A 24,324-nucleotide genomic window follows, 5' to 3' on the forward strand; every position below is an offset into this window, starting at 1 on the left:
CTTATTTTTCCAACTCAATGATTACAATTAAAAACAAATTAAAACAAATTTTGTTTCTGAATTTTTGCGGACCAATGGCGTAGTGGATAAAATGCTTGGTAAAAATCCACTTGTAAATTACATTCTTCTGGAAGTTGAAGATTCAATCCTCAGTGTAGGTGATACTCAAATATACAACTGTGAATTACTTAGGACTTCTACCTAATCATGGCTGACCAGACCCCATGGATTAAATAAAGGGTTCCGTTGGAAATTCCGTGCAGATCCGTCAGCTTCAGCAGGAAATTTGTATGCTCATCTTGGAAAGACCCCCTAATGGTTTTGATGGGTTTCATGGAGGAAATGGGTATACATGTGGTAATAGGAATACAGAAGAAGAAAGAATCTTAGAATGCGTCACTCTGTGTTCAATAAGTTTCCAGACATTTGTACAGGCATTTAAAATTGTTGTAAACTCTTGAAAAGTCAGTATGTTATTGGGATACATCTTATGAGATGACTGAAAATTTTTTATGATTTCAGCTTCAGAGGAATAGCTACAACAGGAATTGGAATACACCGTACTAAAGCCTAATTGTCACAGCTGGTGAATTTCAAAAATGCAATCTGGACGTTGGGAGAATGCTATGCAATAAAATTCTTTTTTAAACTTGTAAACAATGTGACTGAAACGTATAGAATGCTTGGACTGCTTTTGTCCCATCTTGCATGAATCGAGCATCAGTTGTTGAGTGGGATAAGAGATTCAAGGAAGGCAGGGAGTCTGTGAGAGGTGTGGGAGGAGTAAGGAAGTTAGAACACCAGAGTTGATTGGCCAAATAAAGAATTTCACGGGTAAGAACTCTAGAGTGTCTATAGAGACAATAAGACAACAAGTGCACAGTTTGATGTCAGTGTAGGAACTGTACACACAATTATTCGTGATGAACTGAAGATGCAGAAGATTTGCGCAAAGTTTATCCCAAAGGTGCTCAAACAAGATCAGAAAGAAAACGTTGTCATGGAGATGGTGAAGCTGATCAATTCAGATCTTGCAGTTCTTGATGCTCTGGTGACCTGCGATGAAAGCTGAATCTACTGCTATGACCCAGAGACAAAGAGACAGCATGGATAAGTGATGGCTTCCAAGTAAAGAAAAAAGGAAAGCGATGTAGGAAGTTGAAATGTGTGCGTTTGGAAAGTCAAGGCTTTTCAGGTGTGGCTTGAAGCCTATGTTTGTTTAAAGTGGTATGTGATGTATTGTAAACAAATGAGCCATCGAACCGATATCATGGCAACATAGTGATGATCAAAGTTATGTGGTGATTGGAGAGAAATGATATGAGAATGATACGATGGATGCTAAATGTGAGTCTTAGAGACACGTTTAGATTTGAAAACCTCAGACGAGGATTTGGACAGTATAGGGAGATACCAAGTTCTATTCACAGTGTTAAGAAGTGATGAAAATGGACTTGAAAGAACAAGGGATAAATAAAACCTGGCCAGAGATAGGTTTCTATTTTTTGGGGGGTTTTTTTTTTTATTATTATATTTTCACCCCAAACAAGGCACAAAGCCACTTTGATGTAAAGGGCAACTATCAGAGACATGTTTCAGGGATACTATGTAGGGAGTTGAGCATCAAGATGTCTGTATATTCCCTTTTTCCATTCATCTCTAGAAACACACGCACACATGCATGTCTTCTCAACCATTGAATCCTTTCTCTCCGATAGGTTTATACAAGTAGTAGTCGATGGGCAGAAGTCGGAAACTCAAATATCAATACTGGCGTGCGTCAGGGATCAATCCTGGACCTAACTCTCTTCCTTATCTTCATCAATGATCTCCCAAACTACATTCTAAGTTCATTCGTCGACATATGCACAGACGACACGACCATCTATGGCAGCATTTCAAAGGTCAGCAACGACCAAGATCTCTCTGAGTTTCTCTCCTCTGACCTTAAGCACGTGGTGCAGTGGGTTAAAAAGTGGTCGGTTAATTTTAATGCATCACAAACCAAGTTTTTATTTATTCACCACCAATGTTCTAATCATCACTTGGTCTCAGTTGATATGAATGGCTCTAGTCTCAAAGAAGCACCTTGCGTCAACAAGCTTCTTGGACTGACCTTCACTCTTGACCTGAAATAAAGGATATATCAAATTAATTGTAAAAGTTGCTGGAAAAATATTTGCATCATTCTACCGCCCCAGAAGGTATCTCACTCTTGACACAATCCTCTATCTGCATAAGAGCCAAATACGTACTAAAATGGAGTACTGTTGTCACATATGGAGAGGAGTCACTCACAGCACTCTATCCTGCCTTGACAGAGTACAAAACTGCCTGCCAAAACTAGTAATTGATGCCCTTTTCTCCTCCCTGCAACCTCTTTCCCATAGAAGAGATGTTGCGAGCCTGGCTCTGCTCTATTACTATTTTCATGGCAGCCTCTCATTGGAGCTTCAATCTATGCTCCCCCCTCCATAGCAAACTTTCACAAGAACACTCGTCTAGCTACAATCACTATCAACAACTTCCCCCATTCTCTATCTGTGCTTAAATCTAAATGCAAATTTCATGAACAAAGCTTCTTTCCTAGGACTACCCGGATGTGGAACTCTGTTATGCTAGCCTGCTTTCTGGCTGACTACAACATGGTCGTCTTCAAATCCAATGTAAACAAATTCTTGTTCAGTTGTTCCCTCAAATAGTCAATTTCTACCCAATTTCCATCACTGTACATGCATTAACCCTTATCCTCGAGTGGCCTTTGGGCCTTGATAAATGATGATTTCCCTGTAAAAATATATATACAGTGCAACCTGGATATAAGAGACTTCTTTTTCAGTCCCTACAGCGCTCTTATATCCGAGTTTCTTATATCCGAGGGTTCTTATAGCCGGGTTAACCTGTACATTAACACAGGCTCTAACTATGGACCAGAGAAAATTTCTCTTATATCCGTTTTTCGGTACTCTTGCATAACTTTACCCGAATTCTAGTGAATTCCCATCAAGCATGGATCAGGCGAGATCGGCAATCATCGGTGTCAGCCAAGAGCGTTGTTCAAATGTTGAAAAGCTAACTCGACTTTTATATTTTATTTAATTTTTTTTCTGTTATGTTTTTAGTAATTTTTAAGATGATATTAAGGGAGCGGGGGTGACTTTATTTTCTGATTAGTTACTTATTTATTATTTATTGATTATTATTTTTTTTAATTGAATTTTTGGGAGTTTTGTTAGCCAATGAAAAAACGCTATCTAAATGGAAGCAGATGACATTCGAACTGGAAGAAAGCGACTAAACCAAAAAAAAAAAAAAAAAAAAAGCTGACAAACAAATATATTTTCAAACTCGCCTAACAGAAAAATGACAGGCAAGAAAATAAATCAATACATGTTAGAAAAAGAAATGAAAACATCTATGCAGACCATCTTATATTGTCAGGAGAATAAATTGCTGCCCCCAAAATGGGGTGCAACAATTGTAAACAAATGTTTACTCAAAAAAAGATCGTGTGTAAAGGATGGTTTCTCCTGGAGATGTACAAATGGACAGTGCCACCAAAGAACTTGACTGAACAACAACTCTTGAAAAAAAAAAAAAAAATACGGTTACAAAAACGAAAAGAAAACAAAACAAACAAAAAAATTGTACTTACACCTAGCAATTATACGGTTAAAAAAAATCTTTTCTTAGAGAAAAAATAAACTTTCTATTGGTAGATATTTTGAAAACAAAACAAAAAAAAATAAATAAATACTAAAATGAAATAAACATATTTTCATTTTTCACGATAGTTTTTTTTTTTATTATTATTATTTGCATTTGTATTTTTTCCGGTTTGTTTTGTTATTTTTTTTCATTAGTCTGCGTCTGTTACGACGCTCGGCTGACACCGATAATTGTCGGTCTCGCCCGATCCATGCTTGACGGAAATTCACGAGAATTCGGGTCAAATTATGCAAGAGTACCCGTTTTTTTATATATATATATATATATATATATATATATATATATATATTACATCCGAGTTAAATACATAGGTGTACAAAAATATACTGTGAGAAAGCAGCTTGCTTGTCATAAGTATTACTATGCATCAATGTGTTGGACACTGTCGGAATAAATACTACACAACATGTTATTTGATAGTGTGTGTGTGTGTGTGTGTGTGTGTGTGTGTGTGTGTGTGTGTGGAGAGAGAGAGAGAGAGAGAGTATATATTGGGGAGAGTTAGCGAGACATTGCCTGAAAATCTGCCAGATTTCACATTTTTGGTTGCATGATTTTTTAATTTTTGTTTAGTGCGAATTAATGTGAGTTAAATTTAGTTCTAGTAATTTGAACGCCTGGACGTTTATATAAGCAGAACACATTTCTGTATACACCGCTTTCACAGATTGCACTCGCACGTGTTATTATCTCCCGCAACTCTTACGCATTCCTATCGACTGACTTAAAAAAAAAAATTTTTTTGCATCCAACATGTCGAACAAACTAAAGCTTGCTGCCAACCTCTCTATGATGTTCCAAGAGATTCCAAAATTATCCGAGCGTTACCAGGCGGCAAAAGATGCTGGTTTTCGCTATGTCGAGTGTACGTTTCCCTATGACGAACCAGCCGAGGTGCTAAAAGAGGCCAAAGAGAAAGCGGGCGTCGAACATGTTTTGCTCAATTCTTGGCCAGGTAAGAAAAATTAGGTTGTTTGGAGGTAAAATTGCAGTATAATTGACAGTCGAGTTCGAAAAATATAAATGATAAAAATAACGGATACCAAACGCAAGTCTTTATTTACCGACCTGTATACTTTTAACGCGCTGAAACTGTTTTCTATGTTCGTGGAGCTTATCTTCACACTAAAACCGGCGCTTATGTCAACGGATCATTAAATCTAAGGGAGATAACCAACATAGACATAGAAAAAATAAGCATATTTTGCACGATATAATTTGGGACGCTGAATTAATCAGTAGAACAATGAAAAAATGTTAGATTGTAACAGTTTACGGTTACTTTTGTTTTGTGTACGTTAATTAATAATTTTGATACTTAACATTGTTATATTTTAAGTGCGTTGATTAACTTCGCTAACTTTTCTTTTTTGTAAACTGCTTCAGCAATTTCCGGAACTCGGCTACAGTAATCGTGTAATCATTTTTTTTTTTTTTTTTTCATTGTTCTACTGATTATTTCAGCGTCCCAAATTATATCTTTCAAAATATGCTTATTTTTGCTATGTCTATGCTGGTTATTGCTGGTTATCTCCCTTAGATTTAATGATCCGTTGACATAAGCGCCCTAAAACCAACATGACTAGTCACGTGAAGTTTTATTTAGGTTAAATTCATGCTGAAAATATGTTTACAATATATAATAACTTATGCAGAATACGTACCGTACTGAAATAATAATGTTATTATTTAGAAAGGCATAAAGCACCCCTTTCAAATGATTAAATATTGACTTTTCTGTTTTTAATAATCTGGTAGATTAGTGTCATTAATAATCCACTGAAAAAGAAAAAAATTATAAGGGAGGTGTGGTGTGCGTGTGCGCATTGTACACGTCCGCCGCTATAAATAATTTGTTGCTTTTATTTATTTGTTTTGTGTGTTATCTTTACGATTACTGTTTCCACTTCGCTTCCGGTTGCATCTTTGTTTTTTAATTAATTTTTACCGGATATATTTTGCTTATTAAATTGTTAAGTGAAGGTACAAGTAAAAGAAGCGAAGCCCCACTTTATTTTAAGAACCTTTTTGTAAATAATAACGTTATTTTTTAGAAAAGACAAATGGGGGGGGGCGGAAGTGAATTGGAAACAATAATCGTAATGATATCTCGAGTATGTAGAATTTTAGAACAGTTGTTTTTATTTTATCATCCCATCCATCACCCCAACTACGATTTAAAAGCACACTGAACTCACGACACGGCCAGATGTGATGTTTGTTGACACGACACGTGTTCACTGTTCAGTTTGGTTTTATTTTGTTTTTATTGGGGAGGAGGTGGCAAGGTTATAAATGGAGGATACCCCATTCGTCCTTTTCGGACAATTTTCTTGATAAATATTTAGGGTTTGTATTACTATACACATAGATTCGAAAAAGTTAAAAAAATAAAACAAAATATAACAAATAAATGTTATCAAAGGCAAGATAAGTTACTTTTCTACGTAACTGAATAATTTTTGTAGCGTTTTTATTTAATGTAACATGTTTATTCAGCTCGAAAAACATAGTGTTTGCAGATGTATTGGAAAATTAAAAATGATACCCGACTCTCTCTTTGACACGGTGAGTTTGGGAAAAGGAATTAAAAATAAAAAAACTAGACAAAATACTGTTAGAAACTCGTTCAATATATGTTACAGTGACATAGGGTGACATATATTCGATGGGTTTTTAACAGTATTTTGTATATTTTCTATTTTTAACTCCTTTTACCGTGTCTAAGAGAGAGTCGGGCTCCATTTTTAATTTTCCAATACATCGGTAAACACTGTTTTTCGAGCTTGTGGGAGCCTTAAGTTTAAGTAAAATTAAGTTTCTTTCCCCCAAACAAAATAATAATAAAGAAAAGGAATGCCATAAATGGCGTAACGAGGGGTGTGCAATAAGTAATGCCCCTGACCCACTTCTCATAGCAGTAGAGCAACAAAACTTGGCACAGTTATTAGTCTTTCTCTACATAGGAACCACCCAGAGTTATGCATTTCTCCCATCGTTTGATGCAGCTCTGGAGACCGTTTTTGTAGAACACCCCAGGTTGGTCCTCCAACCACGACGTGACTTCAGAAATCAAGGCTGCATCATCTGGGAAACGGTTTCTTTTCAAAAACAACTTCATGGCTGGGAAGAGGTGAAAGTCAGAGGGTGCAAGGTCAGGAGAGTAGAGAGGATGGGAAGGATTTCATAACCACATGCCCGTGTTTCTGATCTGGTAACATGCGAATTGTGGACCAGAGCGTTGTCCTGCAGGAGAAGGGTACCTTTGCTGATCTTGCCCTGCTCTTGATTTTGATAGCTTCCCTTAATTTCCTCAAAAGTGAAGCATAATGGGCTCCTGTAATTGTGGTACCCTTTGCCAGGAAATCTGTCATCACTACTCTGTCCTGGTCCCAGAAGACTATGAGCATAACCTTGCCAGCTGAGGGCTGCACCCTTGCCTTCTTTGGAGGTGGTGAGTCCAAGTGCTTCTACTGCATTGACTGGGCTTTGGTCTCTAGATCATAGTGATGGACCCAGGTTTCATCCTGTGTAATCTGTCTTTTGAAAAACTTTCACTCATCTCCAAATTCATCCTCAAGCACTCGACGCGTTCTCACTTCTGGAATGGTGTGAGCAACCTGGGAATCCATCTGGCAGACACCTTATGCATATGCAAATGGTCATGAATGATAGTTTCCACTGACCTTGTACTAATCTTGACATCTTGGGCTATTTGGCGAATAGTAATGCGCCGATTTTCCAAAATGGCAGCCTCAACTCGACGTACACATGCCTCATCAATGGTAGAAGGATGGGGCGACTAGGTCTTGGAGCTGTTTCCACAGACTTCTGGCCATGTTTGAATTCACGATGCCAGCATTTTACAAGATCATATGATGAGGCATTATCACCATAAGTTTCTTTCATTTCATCAAAAGTCTCCTGTGGGGTGCGTCCTTTCAAATATAAAAACCGGATCACTGTTCGACATTCAACAGGCTTCATTTCACACCTGACTCTGTTCAAACACCTGTAAAACAAACCACAGTTAGTTCAGAGCTGTAATTTGCCATATAACCCGTAGAGATATAAATAATTACACATGCAAAATTTCAGCTAGATCAGACAACTGGAAGTGAGTCAGGGGCATTACTTATTGCACGCCCCTCGTAAGACAAAGGCGAATTTTAAAAGCTCAACATGATTTTTTTATTTAATAATATAAGAAAGGCAAATGATGTTATTGTGTTGATGTATTTTTATTTGTGCATGTGCTGGTTTAGCACGAGCGTCATGAAAGGAATAAAGCTAAAATGTCAGGAAAGGAGTATTTTGGCAATAAAGTTAATGTTTGTAACTCCTTGTATGGTCGCTAGGACTCTATATATGCATTTGTATTTAGTCTGATAGGTTTCGTGAAGAGTTTGTTGATAGAGAGAACTCTTTAGTTTTAGGCATTTTTATAAATGAACTAGTTGACTTTGAAGGAGTGAGCTCAAACTGGAAGAATTTTATAAAATTATTTTAATATAAAGCTCTCTGATTGGTCAGTGATAACTCGTTTGCATTATTGCAACACGCTAAGCAAAAGTCATTTAAATTTATTTCAGAAAAAGATATTTTTTAAGTGTATCCAATACTTTTGCCTTTGTTAATTCATATTTTTCCTTAAATATAAACTTTCTAAATTTTGATATTGTAATTACTACTCCAAATATAATTTAGAATAGTAGTAGGAATATACTGACCAAATTTTAGGTAAAATCTTGAACCCTAATTAAAGTTATGAAGAAAAATGTAATGTATCCAATACGTTTGCGTGGCACTGTAGCTATCTATCTATGTTTAGCTGTTTATCTAACTGGTGAAGCGAACGAAGAGAGGTGAACTATGTTTTGATAAAGTTGTCAAAACATAATAAAATCTGTACATGGGACAAGTTGCATAACAGCTGATCAGAAGTTGACGTGTCTGCCTGTCACGTGTTCTAGTTAGCTGGACATAGAGTTGGCATTGGAATTTGGACGTCAAGCAGAGTGGATAGGTTAATAGTTGTCACCTTCACTCCTCCCTGGGAAGGAGGTGACGAGTCTTAAAATAGAGACTAAGAGAAACCCAGAATATTTACTTTCCATTTCTTTTGCGAACGACAACTGGGAAGTGAAATAAGTTTTATATAAAATCAATCATCGTCTTGGAGTTTGAAATGCCTTCGTCCAACAGGTTCCAGCTTCCATCCAAGACCAGATGAAATTCTCAGGTAGACCAAAAGACAGAGGACCAACGACACAGTTGAAAAGGTATGTCGAAATACATGCATGGTGCGCACACACACACACACACACATATAAACACTTAGGCTGATCACGGGCCATAAATAGACTGATCAAGTATATACACATCATAAACCCAAATAGATCACAAAGACAACAAATGGTTCAGAAAGTGTAGAACCACCAGCACATACATTTAGTTAAGCCACATATGCACTCTGTATGCACACATCACTTAGAACATTTTATATACACCCATCAAGGTCACATAGATCCGCCCACAACATAACACTGTCTGAATAAGCATCAAATTTTGTGCAGAAAAGTAGTTTTCAGAATATTAAGACCTGCTATGTAATTCCTCATGTTTACAGGTTGCTGTTTGCATGCACAAGCATGCATACATTTTTCACACGCATGTGCATGCATGTAAAGGAAAATTGGTGAGGAGCACGGGTGGAGGTTGCCATTACCCCCCCCCCCCCCCGTGGCTACCCCCTAAAAAAAATTACATTATAAATGAGAGCAAAAAAATGAGCGATATTTTGAATCCCTCCTCCTCCCCTTAAAAAAAAATGTGAGAGATAAAAATGCCCCCCCCCCCATCATCTAAAAAAATAAATAAATAAATAATAACTTTCCTAGCACGGGCGGGACTCTTCAAAGGCAAATCCTCCTTCCCTCCCTCCCCTTCCCCTCCAAAAGGAAAAATATATGTGAAACTCGTTTAGTTGGAAAAAAAAAAAATCTATGCGCGTGCAAACATGGCTACCAATAAAAACAAGGGATTATATTAGATAATAATGGTCTGGCATATTCCTTGAGACATTTCATTGTTGTATTTACCTCCCCTGTTTTCTAGATGGTGATAGATAATTCGACGTTCCCGACGAAATGTCTTCCAATACCTATTATGTATTATAATATGCAATATTATAATATGTAATTTATTAACATTTTATATAAAAATAAATGGAACAATGTGAACAATTCTTACTTTTATTTAATAAATGTGTAATATTTATTTTTTAACTTTTTTATGTGAAACGTTCTTAAAAGTAAATAAACTTTTTTTTACACAAAAGTATCATTCTTACATCAAACTGCTTATAATAATACAAATAATACTACTAATAAGAATGATAATAATAAACATAATTCATTTAAGAATGTGAAAAGTTTTTTCAGTTAAAATATCTGTTGGAAGATGTTTCACCAGGGACACCAAATTAACTATTACCGTCTAGAAAACTAGGAAGTAATTTAATAATGAAATGTCTCGAGAAATATATGCGAAAATGCCAAAACTACTTGTCTGCACAAAATTCCAATGTCATATTCGTTTTCAGCATACCCCAAAACCTATAAAATCGTCATTTTAAAGGTGAGTATCAAGGTGGAAAGTAATTAAAACTTTACCATTTTCTTTTGCTTTAATCATCATCATCATCATGACGGGCTCCTTGTCCGAACCAATCTGACTCTTCCTCTCCAGAGTTTCCGGTCTTCCATCAGTTGCCTCAGATCTTCGGGTTCGCAGTTGGCGTCGTGTGCTATTTGTTGGATGTATATGGATCTAGGTCATCCTCTGCTTGCGCGTCCGTGTCGTGGAGTCCATAGCAATACATCACTCACCAATTCATGCTTGCTCCTCAGACAATGACGGGCAAATCGTAGGCATCTTTCTCTGATGGTATTAGATATGGCAGGTAGATTGCCATAAAGTTGCTGCTTCGTGGGATGATTTTGCCAAGATATATTATTGTTCTTAGCATATGGGTGTATGTGCCGTCTAGTTTTCTTTCCAATCTTTTGGTGAGTGTCCAGGTTGTAGCACCGTAAACAAGGACAGACTCTACCACTGCCATGAAGAACTGCCTTTTCAGTTTGTCAGCCAGTCTCAAAGTCCATACTGAATGTAGCCCATCCAAAGCGGTCCATGCTTTTGAGATGCGAATCCCGATATCTCTCTCTGTGGAAACTGTTGCTGCCCAGATACGTAAACTCAGTGACTTCTTTCAGTGTTGATCCAACCAAAGCCTTGATCTCTCTTTAATAGTTTACAAAAAAACATGCTTTTTAGGAACAGGTATCCAGATGTTTACAGTTATGCATAAGCAGTTTCGACTACGGACAAAGCCAAATCAAGTACCAAGGCTTCTATATAGCGACGGACAAAATGGAGGTGGGGTATAAGGTTTGTTTTGACAGTCGCTCTTTAAAAATCTACCAAAAATGAAGTAATATGAAATTTTCACTGATTAAGTGAAGGATGACCTTTATAAAGGTGTAATTTTTTTTTTTCATAATCGATATAATACATGTATATATGTTATCTACATAATCCCTCCCTTCTTCATTTGTGATCACTCCTACCCTTAAAATAAAAATTTTTTTTTAGGGAGGAGGTAATTTTTCATACCAAAAATTTTTAACAACTCCTTGAAAAGAAACCTTATCACTAACCTTAAATCTTTTATAGAAACGCTGTTAGTTCTACAATTGAAAGATAATAGTCGTAATTGACAACATCAAGATATTCTGCAAAACAGATTGAGAGAAATGATTGACAGAAAAGAAATTGCAAAGATCTCTTCGATACCAACTAATGTACAAATTGCTGACTCCTTGACAAAAAAAGGAGTTCCATCATTCAAGATTCTTGGGTTCATATCCGAACCAAAGGAATCTTCTGTATAATGTAAATGTCCTCCCCATTTTTCTTTTACAAATTATATGAAAGTTAACCGAAAAGAAAAGAGGAGAAAAACTGTTAATCCATGCATGTGATCTCTCTTGAAAATTCTCCCAGCTGGGGAGGGGGTTTCCGGCTGGAAATAGCGCGGCCACCATTACTTTAGCATAGTGGAGATGACGAATAAAATAAGTATTCTTTCCATATCTCTTACAGAAGTCTGTTATTTACATGTTTATATTCTTCTTTATACATATTTAACAGTCCTTCATTTTTGCATTAACATTATATACATATATATGTATGGGTGTTACACACCGGTTCTTGTCAGATCACCGAAGTTAAGCAACCTTGAGCCTGGCTAGTAGGAGATGGGTGACAATTTCGGAATTCTAGGCACTGTATGTGCTTTTAACTTATCTCAGCATTATTTCCAGTCATCCTAAACCTCCACTTGCCACTGCTATTCAACAATGTTGACTCAGGAGAGGTGTGGTTGGAGATTGCGCAACTCTTGCCACAAAAATCAATGCGCAGGCACCCTTACAGTGGGTATCCATAGTCTGTCAAGACTGAAGGAAGCCTCTATGGGTGTTACATGTATGTATATACATATATATATAGTGGGAGATAGATATTTTTATATATGTGTATGCATCTGCATATCTTCGTCGTCTACATAAATTTAAATTTCTTATATCCTATCGCTATATATATTCTCTAGAATTACAGATCCTCTTATGTGCCATTTTAACTGTTTATCTCTTGATAAAGCACACACACAACAGTTTGACGAAAGGTTGAGTTTTTAGATCGTCCAATTTTTTAATTCAACTACATTATATCTACCAGACAGTGAATATAGAGATTTATAGCTTTTTGATTTTAAAGAGAATAAACATTTTTTTGTTTTCTTTTTGTTGTTTTTGTTTTCTTTTTTGTTTTTTGTTTTTTCAAAGCTTTGCCAGCTTACAGATTACTTGTTATCTAATTCAAAAAAAATCTAAAGAATTTAAAATCATTTCACGATAAAAAAATCAATCGTTGTCATTAAGTGATTTCCATCTTTTTTTAAAAATAAAATAAAGACAACTAAAAGTGAAATTCAACCAATTTTTAGCAGCTCCGACTCCACAACCCTTCTGTTACTATCAGTGTATATACATTGGTAAAACATGATCATCATAGGTTATTAGAGTTTTCCATAACTAACAAGCTGTGATTTTTATGAATAAATATTTGGATGGAATATTAAGCACTCAAAACGTGTTGCATGAATTATTTATGAATAACTAGCAGGGCTACCTGGTGTTGCCCAGGAAACATGGATAACAAAAAAGTTATAAAAAGTGTAACATCTTTCTTTTAAACCATTCTTCCTCTGACTACCCTTCTCTCTTCCTCTCTTTCCAACCAGCCTCCCCCTACCTCTTTTACTGACTCCCTTCCTCTACCTCTCTCTTCCAACTTCTCTACCTCTTCTTCCTTCGCTATTTCTCCTTCAACTTTCCTCTTTCATTACTTTAGACTGCCCTTTTCTCTCTTTGGAAACTTGTCCAATACAATAGGAAAAAAAAAAACAATAGCTCATGTATAACACAATATTGAGAACGCATCACTATGAGAATGGCTGTTAACAGCAACAGAAAATAGAGACTCCATTACTCATTGAGCCGGTCCTGGATATGACTTTAAACTATATCCAATGGTGAGGCCCCAGCTTGCGGGCTTTGGGGAGTGTGGAGCCACCCCTTAATTGCCATTGCTTCCAGGTCCACTCTGACCCAGAGTGGTAGTACCTGTTAGGGTCCCAACTATGGGTTAAATAGAAACCGACTTGAAAACAAATATATTCTTTTAAAAATTTTTTCTTCAAAATCTTTGGATTCAGCATTAAATAACCTGAAAAGGGTTGATATGCCGTAAAACAAAAACAACCAACCAACCAACTCATTGAGCCGATTACCTAGAACATGTCAATGATACTACAGTTTTTTTTGTTTTTATAAAACGAAGCTAAATTGGTAGCACCACTAATAAAAAAATTCATAATTTTATAGAGTACTAACCTTCAAGTGGCACCTGCCAAAATTTGATCCAAATTGGATTATTAGTTTACAAATTGCACTTTAAGCAGTTACAAGTATAGAAAAACGATGGCAAAATTTGAATCCCATGTTTCTTACATTACATTTCATAGAACGAAAAGGAACGTTAAAGTATCATTCCTTTTTTTTTTAAGCAACTACAAACCCAAACCAGTGTTTTTTCGTACTGTTCCTTGTGAACTGATCTGCAGCGGTGTTAAGTGGTAGCGGGGGTAGGAGGAATTTATTAGAGAGAAAAGGTTTTACAACTTCCATTGATTTTAACCGATTTTGGCCATGAACTCTCACCAGAAAAAATATAGGGATCTATGATTATTGAGGAAGTGGAGATGTAATAGGCCTATAACACACCTCAGATGCAGTTTGTGAATATTACATTTGCATGTAATGTCTTGATTTTTAATCCGATTAAGGTCAAAATCAGAGGGGAAAAAATGAGTTCATTATATATATATATATATATATATATTACCATACTTTGGGGTAATTGTACCAACTAAAGAAAGTGCTCTTTATATGCGTGGTTGCCAAAAAAAGCAATTTTCGCTAGTTGGCGCAATTACCACAAAGTATGTTTGTTTTTTTTTCTTTTTCCCCTGATTCCAATACAATTCTCGATTCCGTACTAAATTCTAGATTCCAATTCTTTATAAATTTCTAAACGTTTAACTATGAAATACTTATTGTGATCTGGTTTACGTAAAAACACATCTTAAATGTGCATATATTTTCTCAAACGTAAAAACAGACTTGTAGGAAGGGCGGGTGATCTATAGATTTTAGTTTTACTGAAAATTTAAATCTTATTTTATTTTTAGCAGCAGTGGAAGATGTTTTAAAACAAAATCAAATAGAAAAAAGAATCATTTTTAGCATCAGGAAACAGGCACAAATTTTTCTGATTACCCCAAAAAGTTCTGATTTTTCCGATTCTTAATTGCAATTTTAATTAATCGTCCCAACACATACACACACATACACATCTCATTCAAACATTGTAGTGTTTGAATATATGGTTAAGTAGCAGTTTTAGTCACTTAAAACTGCTTCAAAGGTTCATTGCTCACTTTTTTTCGACCAAATTTCAAAAAATGATTGCAGTTTATAGATCACCTCAGCTATATTGTGGGAAAAAAAATTCCAATTTTCGTTCAGTAAAACAAAAGTTATGAATTTACTGGTGTTCAAAATCATAAAAGAACATAATTTTTTATGGCTGATTTCCATAGCAACCACGTTGCTTCAGCGACTATTGTTGCTACCAATTCACCCCTCCGGTGAAAAGAGAAATAACAAGTGAAACAGAAAGAATGAAAGCAAGATAGTAATTGTCTGTATTTTTACATTCAAAACAGAGAATCAGCAACTATGTCCCAGAGCCTAGCTGGAGTCCGAACACGGTACCCCCGTAATAATAATAAAGGGTTGGGTTTGAGACTCCTAACAAACGGTTCCCCAGTTCGATAAAAAACACCTGATGAAGGCTGGAGGGCAAAACGGCCGAAACGTTGTGACTATAGCAACCAAGATGAGGAAGTCAGTCCGACAATCTCAATCAACGAAAGCAAGATAATTGGGGATTTTATTGAAAGCAGACGAGTGCCGTGCATTGTTATTAGATATGTGTATGTTATGTTTATTGGGGCAAAAAAATAAGACTGAAATTAAACAAAAAACAAGTGAATTTACTAAGAGCCTGGAAAAATCATGGATTACAATAGAAAAATGCAAGCATGAAAAGTAATATGGTTAAGCTTAAACATGGAAGGCAGGCTCGAACCATACTGCGAAGGATAAAAATGAATGTGAAAAAAAGTGACGTCTTTGCTGTTACAACTATCGCCAAACCGGAAGTGATGTAGGTTAAAATTAAGGCTAGACAATCGAAAAGAGGGGATGACTTTCGAAAATATTGGCGAAAAAAGCGACTCCTCTCTGTAGAAAAGTGCCCAGTTGAGGGTGAAGAAATGAATGTTTTTAGCCAATTTTTCGATATTTGTCGTCTGAAAGGTCGAACTTCAAAACAATACTGATCTTGTAAAAATCCGTCGCCTCTGTCGAAAGTTTTAGGCAGACATGCAAACATACATACATACATACATTTATATATTGATAACTGAAAATTTTCGACCCAAACCGATTAAAAAGCTTGCCATATCTCTGAATACCCTTTATGTAAAATTTCAAATGTTTAGATCAGAAATTGTCTGAGTAATTTGGTAGAGACCACAGAGGTCAATTTTTTTTTAACTTTGACCCTTATTATGACTCCTTAACATTGTTATTGTTTTGGGCTCAAATCAAGTTATTAAGTTAGATCCATGTCCAAGGAACCAAATCTAAAATTTCAAGTGTTTATACTCAAAATTGGCAGAGGAGTTTCATTGAACTTTGACCCCTTAACAGCCAAATTTCTGGCCAAAAACTGATTACAAAGATTTTCCCAAATCTCACTACCCTGTATATCAAATTTCGAGTCTGTAGACTGAAAATTGACAGTTATTGTGTAGGGAAATGTACACAGACAGACAGACACTTTCACTTTTATAGATATATATCTTTTTACATCGTTTGCTGTTTTTTTTTTTTATTCAAGAAATTTTGATTAAAATTACTAAATATTTGCATTCCTGGAAGCATGTATGTGTTCAACAAATTGATAGAATTGATGATTTTATATTTCTCCCAGGTGATCTTAGCCAGAATCAGCTTGGTCTTGCAACACTTTCTTCAAAGGAAAAAGAATTCCGTGAGAAATTAGAGCTGACCATAGAGTATGCTAAGGCCCTCTCTTGTAAACGGTAAGTTTTGCTTAGTGCCATAAGTATTTCGTCATGTCTTCTCAACCACCAGTTGCTATGACTAATAACACCCTTCATCCTTCAAACTCTTCGGCTTAACATTTACAGGTAACATGAACTGGAGCAAATACATTGAGAACATTGCAAAGGCTGCTTCAAGTAAGGTGGGTTCCCTCTACTATGCTAGAAAATTACTCTTACCTGAGAGTATCCTGTCGCCACCATTCACTAATGCATGGAGTATTGTTGTCACATCTGGGCTGGTGCGTCTACCACTCATCTCCCCCTCTTTGACAATTTTGACAGGGTCCAAAAACCTCCTTAATCTAATACGTCCTGCACTATCAACCAAGCTCCTACTGTTACATGATAAGGGCTGTCCCCTTTTCATGTAAGTATAAAAATGGAGAATTTAGTTTAAAATGAAATAGAATAGGCGAAATTCGAACCTCGTAATCTAGTTTAGAAATAGATTACGTGTGAGAATTTAAAAATGTAAAACAAACATTTGTTTAGAATATAGATAAATATTTCAAGGAAAGAATGTTAACTATCAAGTTTGTTATGAAATTTTAAATTGAAAGAATGCAGCTTATAAGATAATGTTTTTAACATATTGAATATAGGTTAAAATTCCTTTTGTAGAAATAGGAAAAGTTTTGGACACGTATGTCCAGGACACGTGAAAGAATGCACATGTTTTAACATGTGTATGACGTCACGGAAAATAGAAAGTTCTAGGAATAGAGAAAAACTTTAGTTAGAAAACAGTCAGTGAAAAAACTCAGAGGGAGTCAGACGTCTAGGAGCGAGACGTCACTTCAAGAAAAAAATGTGAAACTTTGAATTCTTGATGATGGAATCACGGCCGTGTGAAGAATAAACCATCATGTGTTTTTGTAAAGCTCGTCTTGTGTCTTATGATTCTTACTAAAAGGTAAAGTGGAATTGTATTATATATTTGTGTTATATGTCTTTACATACACGTCTCAACATCATCATGTCCGAACTGTCCGAACACTATATCCCTTCACTCCAAGAGCTTTCTTCTTCTTCCATTCAACACAATTAAGGAATGAACATTTAATATATAAGAATCTCTCCTAACATGAACAATCTATCTAAGTCTCTTACAACATCCCTCACTCTCTGAGTCTTACAACATCCCTCACTGTAATTTCTAAGCATCTCTCTCTAAGACTCTTAAAATGAAACCCCTATATAACACTACTCCTTTCACATCATCGCAATGTGGCATCTCTGTACCTGTTTTACAAGTATTCTAATGGAATGTGCTCTGATGAACTCCTTTGGACCCCCTTGACATACATACTCCGAACAAACCAATACAACAAAATCCCACCCCTTCACTGTAGAGGTCTCTAGATGCCAGAGAGACTTCTACTCAAATAGCTCCTTTTCTCAGCCTGCTGAACTTTGTAATTCCTGTCTCCTGTTTTCCTGATTACACTAACATGCAGAAATTTAAATGTAATGTGAACAGACTTCTCACTCATCTTACATAGTCTCCTGTAGATATCGTCCTAAATAACAACCCGAACCTACATCCAAATAGAAATGTGTCTTGATTGGCGTGAACACGAATAATTAAAAAAAAAGTCTACTGATTAAAGAGCAAAAAATCGTTTTTCTTTTTCTTTTTCTTTTTTTCTTTTTCTTTTTTTCTTTTTCTTTTTTTTCTTTTTCTTTTTTCTTTTTCTTTTTCTTTTTTTCTTTTTCTTTTTTTTCTTTTTTTTTCTTTTCTTTTTTTCTTTCTTTCTTTTTTTCTCTTTTCTTTCTTTTTTCTTTTCTTTTTTTTTTGTGTGTTTGTGTGTAATACTGTAATACTGTAGATGTACCTTTTAATAGTTTATCTTTCCAATATTATAACTGCTTCACCTTACTTCACATTAACTTTAAGTATTTTCTGGCCCTGTCGGTGATTCACTGATGCAACTCCATGCAGAGGAGTGACTAAGAAAAACATCCATGTCATGAGTTGCAACCCATAATACCTTACGACGGGAATCTCACCATTTCACTGCCGAGGTTCCGAAAAATGTTCTACTCTATACTTCCGTTCCTTGCACCACTTGACTTCAGAATACCCTTTTTGCTACTTGTTTTCCAGCCATACCAATAGGTAGAAATTTAAATGAAATGTAAACAAGTCTTGCTAACACTACCTCTCCCTATAAATCTGTTACCTATTACAGTAGCCTCATATGCTTCAGTTGACATAGACCTTGTTCATGGTGAATAAAATAAAAAAAAAATAAGTAAATAAATTTTCAAATGTTCATTCAAAACGGAAATGAAACGATCATTCTTACAAAATTCGAAGTTCGAATAACCTAACGCCGGTCAATTAGACCCGATATGTAGAAGGTGCACCATTAATAAAATATCTATATGAATTTTATAAAGTACTAACCTTCAAAAGGCACATGTCAAACTTTGGGCCAAATCAGGTTACTAGTTTATAAATTAGTTATTTAAGTAAAACTCTTGTTGCAAATTTTCAAAACGATGAGAAAATCTGAATTTCTTATGTTGATAAACATTGCTTTCTGATAGGGAAATATATAATGTAAGCAAAACAATGGCTTCATAAATGTTTTGTGATGGTGAAGAAGTGGTACACTGACTTTAAATGTGGCCGTTTAGACACAAATGACCGCAGCAGGAAACTGATGATGAAATAAAACCTAATTCTGCTTAAAAGTTATATTAGTACAAGTATTCATCTATAAGTTAAGTTTTTTTTTGTCACACTGACATTGATATTAAAAGCCTACTTTTTATATTTAAAAGTTATTAAAACGAACTTAATATACTGTCATGGGTATGCAAGTGATTTCATGATGGTTAACTAATTTGCATATTCCTTTGAAAAACGAACTTTAATTCATTTTTTTATGGTTTCTTGTTCCAATAAGTTTGATTGGTTTCATTTACCTATTACACTCAATTATATTTATGCCTAGTTTCTACATTATGCCATATTGTGTAGCATTTAGAAGGATAAATTTCTAGCACATGCACATGGGTGTGTGTGTGTGTGTGTGTATATATATATATATATATATTAGCAGGATGCTCAGTCGTAAAATATGTTTAAGTATGATATTTTGATAAATGCAGATTTCGTATTTATTATATAGTAATGATTTAAAAAGTAAAAAAAAAAAAAATGACTTGTGCGCCATCACCTAGAATCGAAACCAAAACATTTAGCTTACGATTTTTTCCTTTGACGTTAATGCCTGAGCTATAAAAACCTGTTTATAGTATTAGACCTGACTGAATGGTTAATCGTAGGTATTGACCGTTTCATACCCTCGAAAAAGTTTCAGCAAAAACCTAACAACCAGCCATGGTTCTCTCCAGAATGTGCTGCTGCCATTGCGCACAGAAATCACTTTTTCCACTGTTTCCAACGTAATAGATGTATGGAAACTAAAGCCGCTTTCAGGACTGCCAGCAACCATTGTAAGAAAGTAATAAAGAGCGCAAGATGGTTGTATGCTCAATCTGTTAAGTCCAAAGTAGCTGAGCAGCGGCTTGGTTCCCACCAGTTTTGGCAAATAGCAAACAGAATTCTGAACAGAAGCGTGTGCTCCATCCCAACTATCATCAATGGACCTGAGGTAATCTCGTCAGCATCAGACAAAGCCAAACTCTTTGTCAAGAACTTCGCAGCTAATTCTACCTTTTGCGATCAAGGCCGCCAACCCCCAATATTTCCTCCTGTATCTGAAAACACACTATGTGATATACGTATATCTGTACGTGATGTTGCCAAGCTAATCAAAAACCTTGATTCGAGTAAAGCAACTGGCCCTGATGGTATTCCAATTATAGTACTCAAAAAACTTCAACCTGAACTAGCGCCCATACTTACAAAACTATTTAAACGTTGTCTTAAGGAGAATAGTTTCCCATCTCCCTGGAAAATTTCATCAGTATGCCCTGTATTTAAGAATTCAGGTGATCGCTCATCCCCCTCTCAGTACAGGTCAATAAGTCTCCTGTGCGTTATGAGTAAGTTGCTGGAATCTGTGTTAAATAGAGAAGTAATCAACCATCTCAACAAAAATAACCTTCTTAGTGACACTCAATATGGTTTCCGTTCTGCTAGATCTACAGCAGATGTGCTTACAGTTATACCGCATAGGATTAGCAAATCTCTCGACGGAGACAACCTTTTTAGGGCAATTGCTCTTGACATATCTAAGGCCTTTGATAGGGTATGGCATAAAGGTTTACTTCATAAGATCTCTAGCTATGGTATAGCTGGAAATGTCTTCTCAATTATTAAATCATTTCTTTCTGATAGGTTCATAAGAGTAGTAGTTGAGGGGCAAAAATCAGAAGCCCACAGTATTAATGCCGGTGTCCCTCAGGGGTCCATCCTGGGCCCAACTCTTTTCCTGATCTACATTAATGATCTTCCAAATCACATCCTTACATCATTTGTAGACATTTATGCTGACGACACTACCATTTATGGTAGCACATCTAAGACAGTAAACGACCAAGTTCTCTCCAATTCTCTCTCCTCTGATCTTGAGCATGTAGTACAATGGAGAAAGGAGTGGCTGGTTACTTTTAATGCATCTAAAACCAAGCTTCTCTCTTTACATCATCAACATTCTGATCCCCATCTGGCATCAATTGAAATGAATGGCTCTCGTCTTCAGGAGGCCTCAAGTTTTGACAAGCTTCTGGGCTTGACCATTACTCCTGATCTTAAATGGAACACGTACATCAAATCTGTTGCCAAGGCCGCTGGAAAAATGGTGGGATCTTTCTATCGATCCAGTAGATATCTCACTGCTGATGCAATTCTCTATCTATATAAGAGCCAGGTACGTCCAAGGATGGAATACTGTTGCCACATCTGGGCAGGAGCTGCTAGAAAGGACTTGTCCTGCCTTGATAGAGTTCAAAATAGACTTCGTAGCCTCGTAGGAGATGTCCTTTTCTCTTCCTTGCAACCTCTATCTCACAGAAGAGATGTTGCGAGTTTGTCTCTGATGTATCGTTATTTTCATGGAAAGTGTTCGACTGAGCTTCAATCTATGGTCCCCCCTCGCAAAACTTTCACAAGAAACACTTGTCTAGCTGTAAACACTATCAATAATTCCCCCCACTCTTTATCTGTGCCTAAACCTAAACGTAGATTCCATGAACAAAGCTTTTTTATTAGAACTGCACGCCTGTGGAATTGTCTTCCGTTTTCCTGCTTTCCGGCTGACTACAATATGGTTGTCTTCAAGTCTAACGTAAATAAGTTCTTGATGAGCCGTTCCATATAAGTTATCAAATTTAACAAATTTTCATTACTAATGATTATTATATTGTCCAATTTCTACTGTACACTCTTTAACCCTTATCCTTGAGTGGCCTCTTGGCCTTGATAATGTGTTGATACCTATGAAAAAAAAAAAAAAAAGAAAAAGTCCAATGTGAACAAGTTCTAATTGAATCGTCCCCCTAAGTAATCCAAGTTACAAAATTCCCACTGTTTACTATGCTAAAATCACAATGACTAATGTATACCTATTAACCCTTATCCTCGAATGGCCTCTGGGCCTTGATAAGTGGTGACACCCATGTAAAAAAAAAAAAAGGCTAAAAATAAAAACATGAACCAATAGCTATTACGTTACGTATGCATATTTCTAATGCCGTCATTCGATCTTCACCTTGAAAAATCAATTTCTTTAATTTTAAAACTTTTGCACCAATTTTTCCAAATATAAAGTTTTGCATGGGTTCAAATACCCTATATATCATGTTTCATACCTGTAGACCAAAATCTGAAATAGGAGTTTAGTAGGCAAATTTTTTTAAACAAATATATATATATGCACACATAAATACATATAGAAAGAGGTTTGTGTGTACAAAATCTTTTTACGCAAATATAAATCATGTATAATATCTGCATGAATATAATTACACGTAATAGTTAACTAAAGATGATCATCCCATAAGAAAACCGAAAAAAACTAATAGGGAATCAATTAAAATGAATGTTTAAAAGAATATGCAAATCAACTAGATCTTTAGTCCTGCTGCCACACCCAGGGTCTGCCAGCAGCCACCCCATTGCACTAGAGGATCACCACACTCTCCACATCTAGGTACACTTTGGTGTTGATTTTCAAGTCGAATTTGAAGATGTGAGGTGGCATGATGTGGTGCTCACTTAAAACCGCATGAACGACCATAACCATGGGTTGTCCGATGTTTTGAGCTGTGGCCTCAAGTGTTGAACCGTCCGAATTTGCAATTTTAAGGTGCTGGAAATGGTCCTGTTGTCATAACTTGGATCGGTAGAGAGCATGAGTTGTACACCAGCACATCTCTGATCTTGCTGGTGTTGGATATGACCTTAAACTATATCCAATGGTGAGGCCCCTGCTTGCAGGCTTTGGGGAGTGTGGAGCTACCCTTTAATTGCCATTGCTTCCAGGTCCACTCTGACTCAGAGTGGCAGTAACTGTTAGGGTCCCAACTATGGGTTAAATAGAAACCAACTTAAAAAAAAAAACAAATATATTCTATTTAAAAATATTTTCTTTAAAATCTCTGTATTTGGCATTAAATAACCTGAAAAGGTTGATATGGTTTGATAAAATAACCAATCGATCTTGCTCGTTGAACAGTGTCACTTTCAGACATGATAGAAGGCTCCTATCACTCTTGGGATTTGTATACAACTGACCAACTAGTAGATGGTCTGCAACAAAAAAAGAAAACCAGTTTTCATCAAACAGAAATGTAATCTCGTCATCTTTTCTATGGCGATAGTTTTATTGGTCTTTTCTTTTTCTTTAGAGTTCATATAATGGCTGGAAAGTATCCGAAAACTTTAGATCAAGCAACAGAAGAAACTTACCTGAATAACATCGAATATGCTGCTGGTCGACTACAGAAGGTGAGTGAAATGCTTTTATATACACATTTATTTTGTTCTGGTGGCTTCCGACTAAACATTTACATAATGACGTGTGTTGAACAGCTTTTAGAAATCGACTTCCAAACTAACCTACTTATGAGCAGGTCTTTATTTATCCCTCTTTCTCTCAAGTCTATTTTTATCATTTCTTCCCAAGTTTTTTGTTTTTTTTGTTTTTTTGGCTTTCGCCTGTGAACTGAACCTGTCACCTCAACTGTTCTGCATCTATTAACACAAGAACTCTCATCCATTCTTTCAATGTGACCATACCATCAAAGTCTCCTGCTCTTCACACTGTTATCTGCTGCAGCCAGTTGTTCAAAATTCAGTCTATATAATTATTAACATCTACTTTTGTCACTGGTCCAAGATATATACATACTGACAGTGAGTAAAGCACAACACAGTTGATCTATAAAATAATATATTGCTTTTATTTCACACTGACAAATCAGCTTCTTATTATAAGCTATTATTGGTGTTTTGACATTTCTGAAAGCACGTGGAGTTGGTATGCGGTCGGCATTAAAGAAATGTGACAGGCTTCTTTCTCTTTGTGACTTTATATAAACATTCTTTTCCCACTGGAATGTTTAATATTTCCCATTGTCTATTGTTTCAATCTTTTGACCGATATCCTCTCAAATATTTCTGGGTCAAATTATGCTTTCCAATAGATAATGGTGAAAAGTCCTGCATTCCTCACGTGGAATCTATCTGTGTGTGTGCAACCCATCGAATGTTCGTCTTCCTGGGGGCGCTCGCC

The 24,324-nt window shown here is 36.0% G+C and overlaps 1 protein-coding gene across 1 annotated transcript in view; it reads left to right on the forward strand.

Annotated features, from left to right (window-relative positions):
• Positions 1–4,366: 4,366 nt before the first annotated feature.
• LOC145296691 (putative hydroxypyruvate isomerase) overlaps positions 4,367–24,324 on the forward strand; it is a 64,963-nt gene continuing 45,005 nt past the window's right edge. The window contains exons 1-3 of the mRNA XM_080142659.1: positions 4,367–4,684; positions 16,477–16,588; positions 23,438–23,537. Of these exons, the coding sequence (XP_079998785.1) occupies positions 4,483–4,684; positions 16,477–16,588; positions 23,438–23,537 (414 nt within the window). The 5' untranslated portion in view covers positions 4,367–4,482. The remainder of the gene's footprint in view (positions 4,685–16,476; positions 16,589–23,437; positions 23,538–24,324) is intronic.

This window comes from Euprymna scolopes, chromosome 17 (assembly GCF_053919585.1).
Source record: "Euprymna scolopes isolate OS-2025 chromosome 17, ASM5391958v1, whole genome shotgun sequence".
NCBI lineage: Eukaryota > Metazoa > Mollusca > Cephalopoda > Sepiida > Sepiolidae > Euprymna > Euprymna scolopes.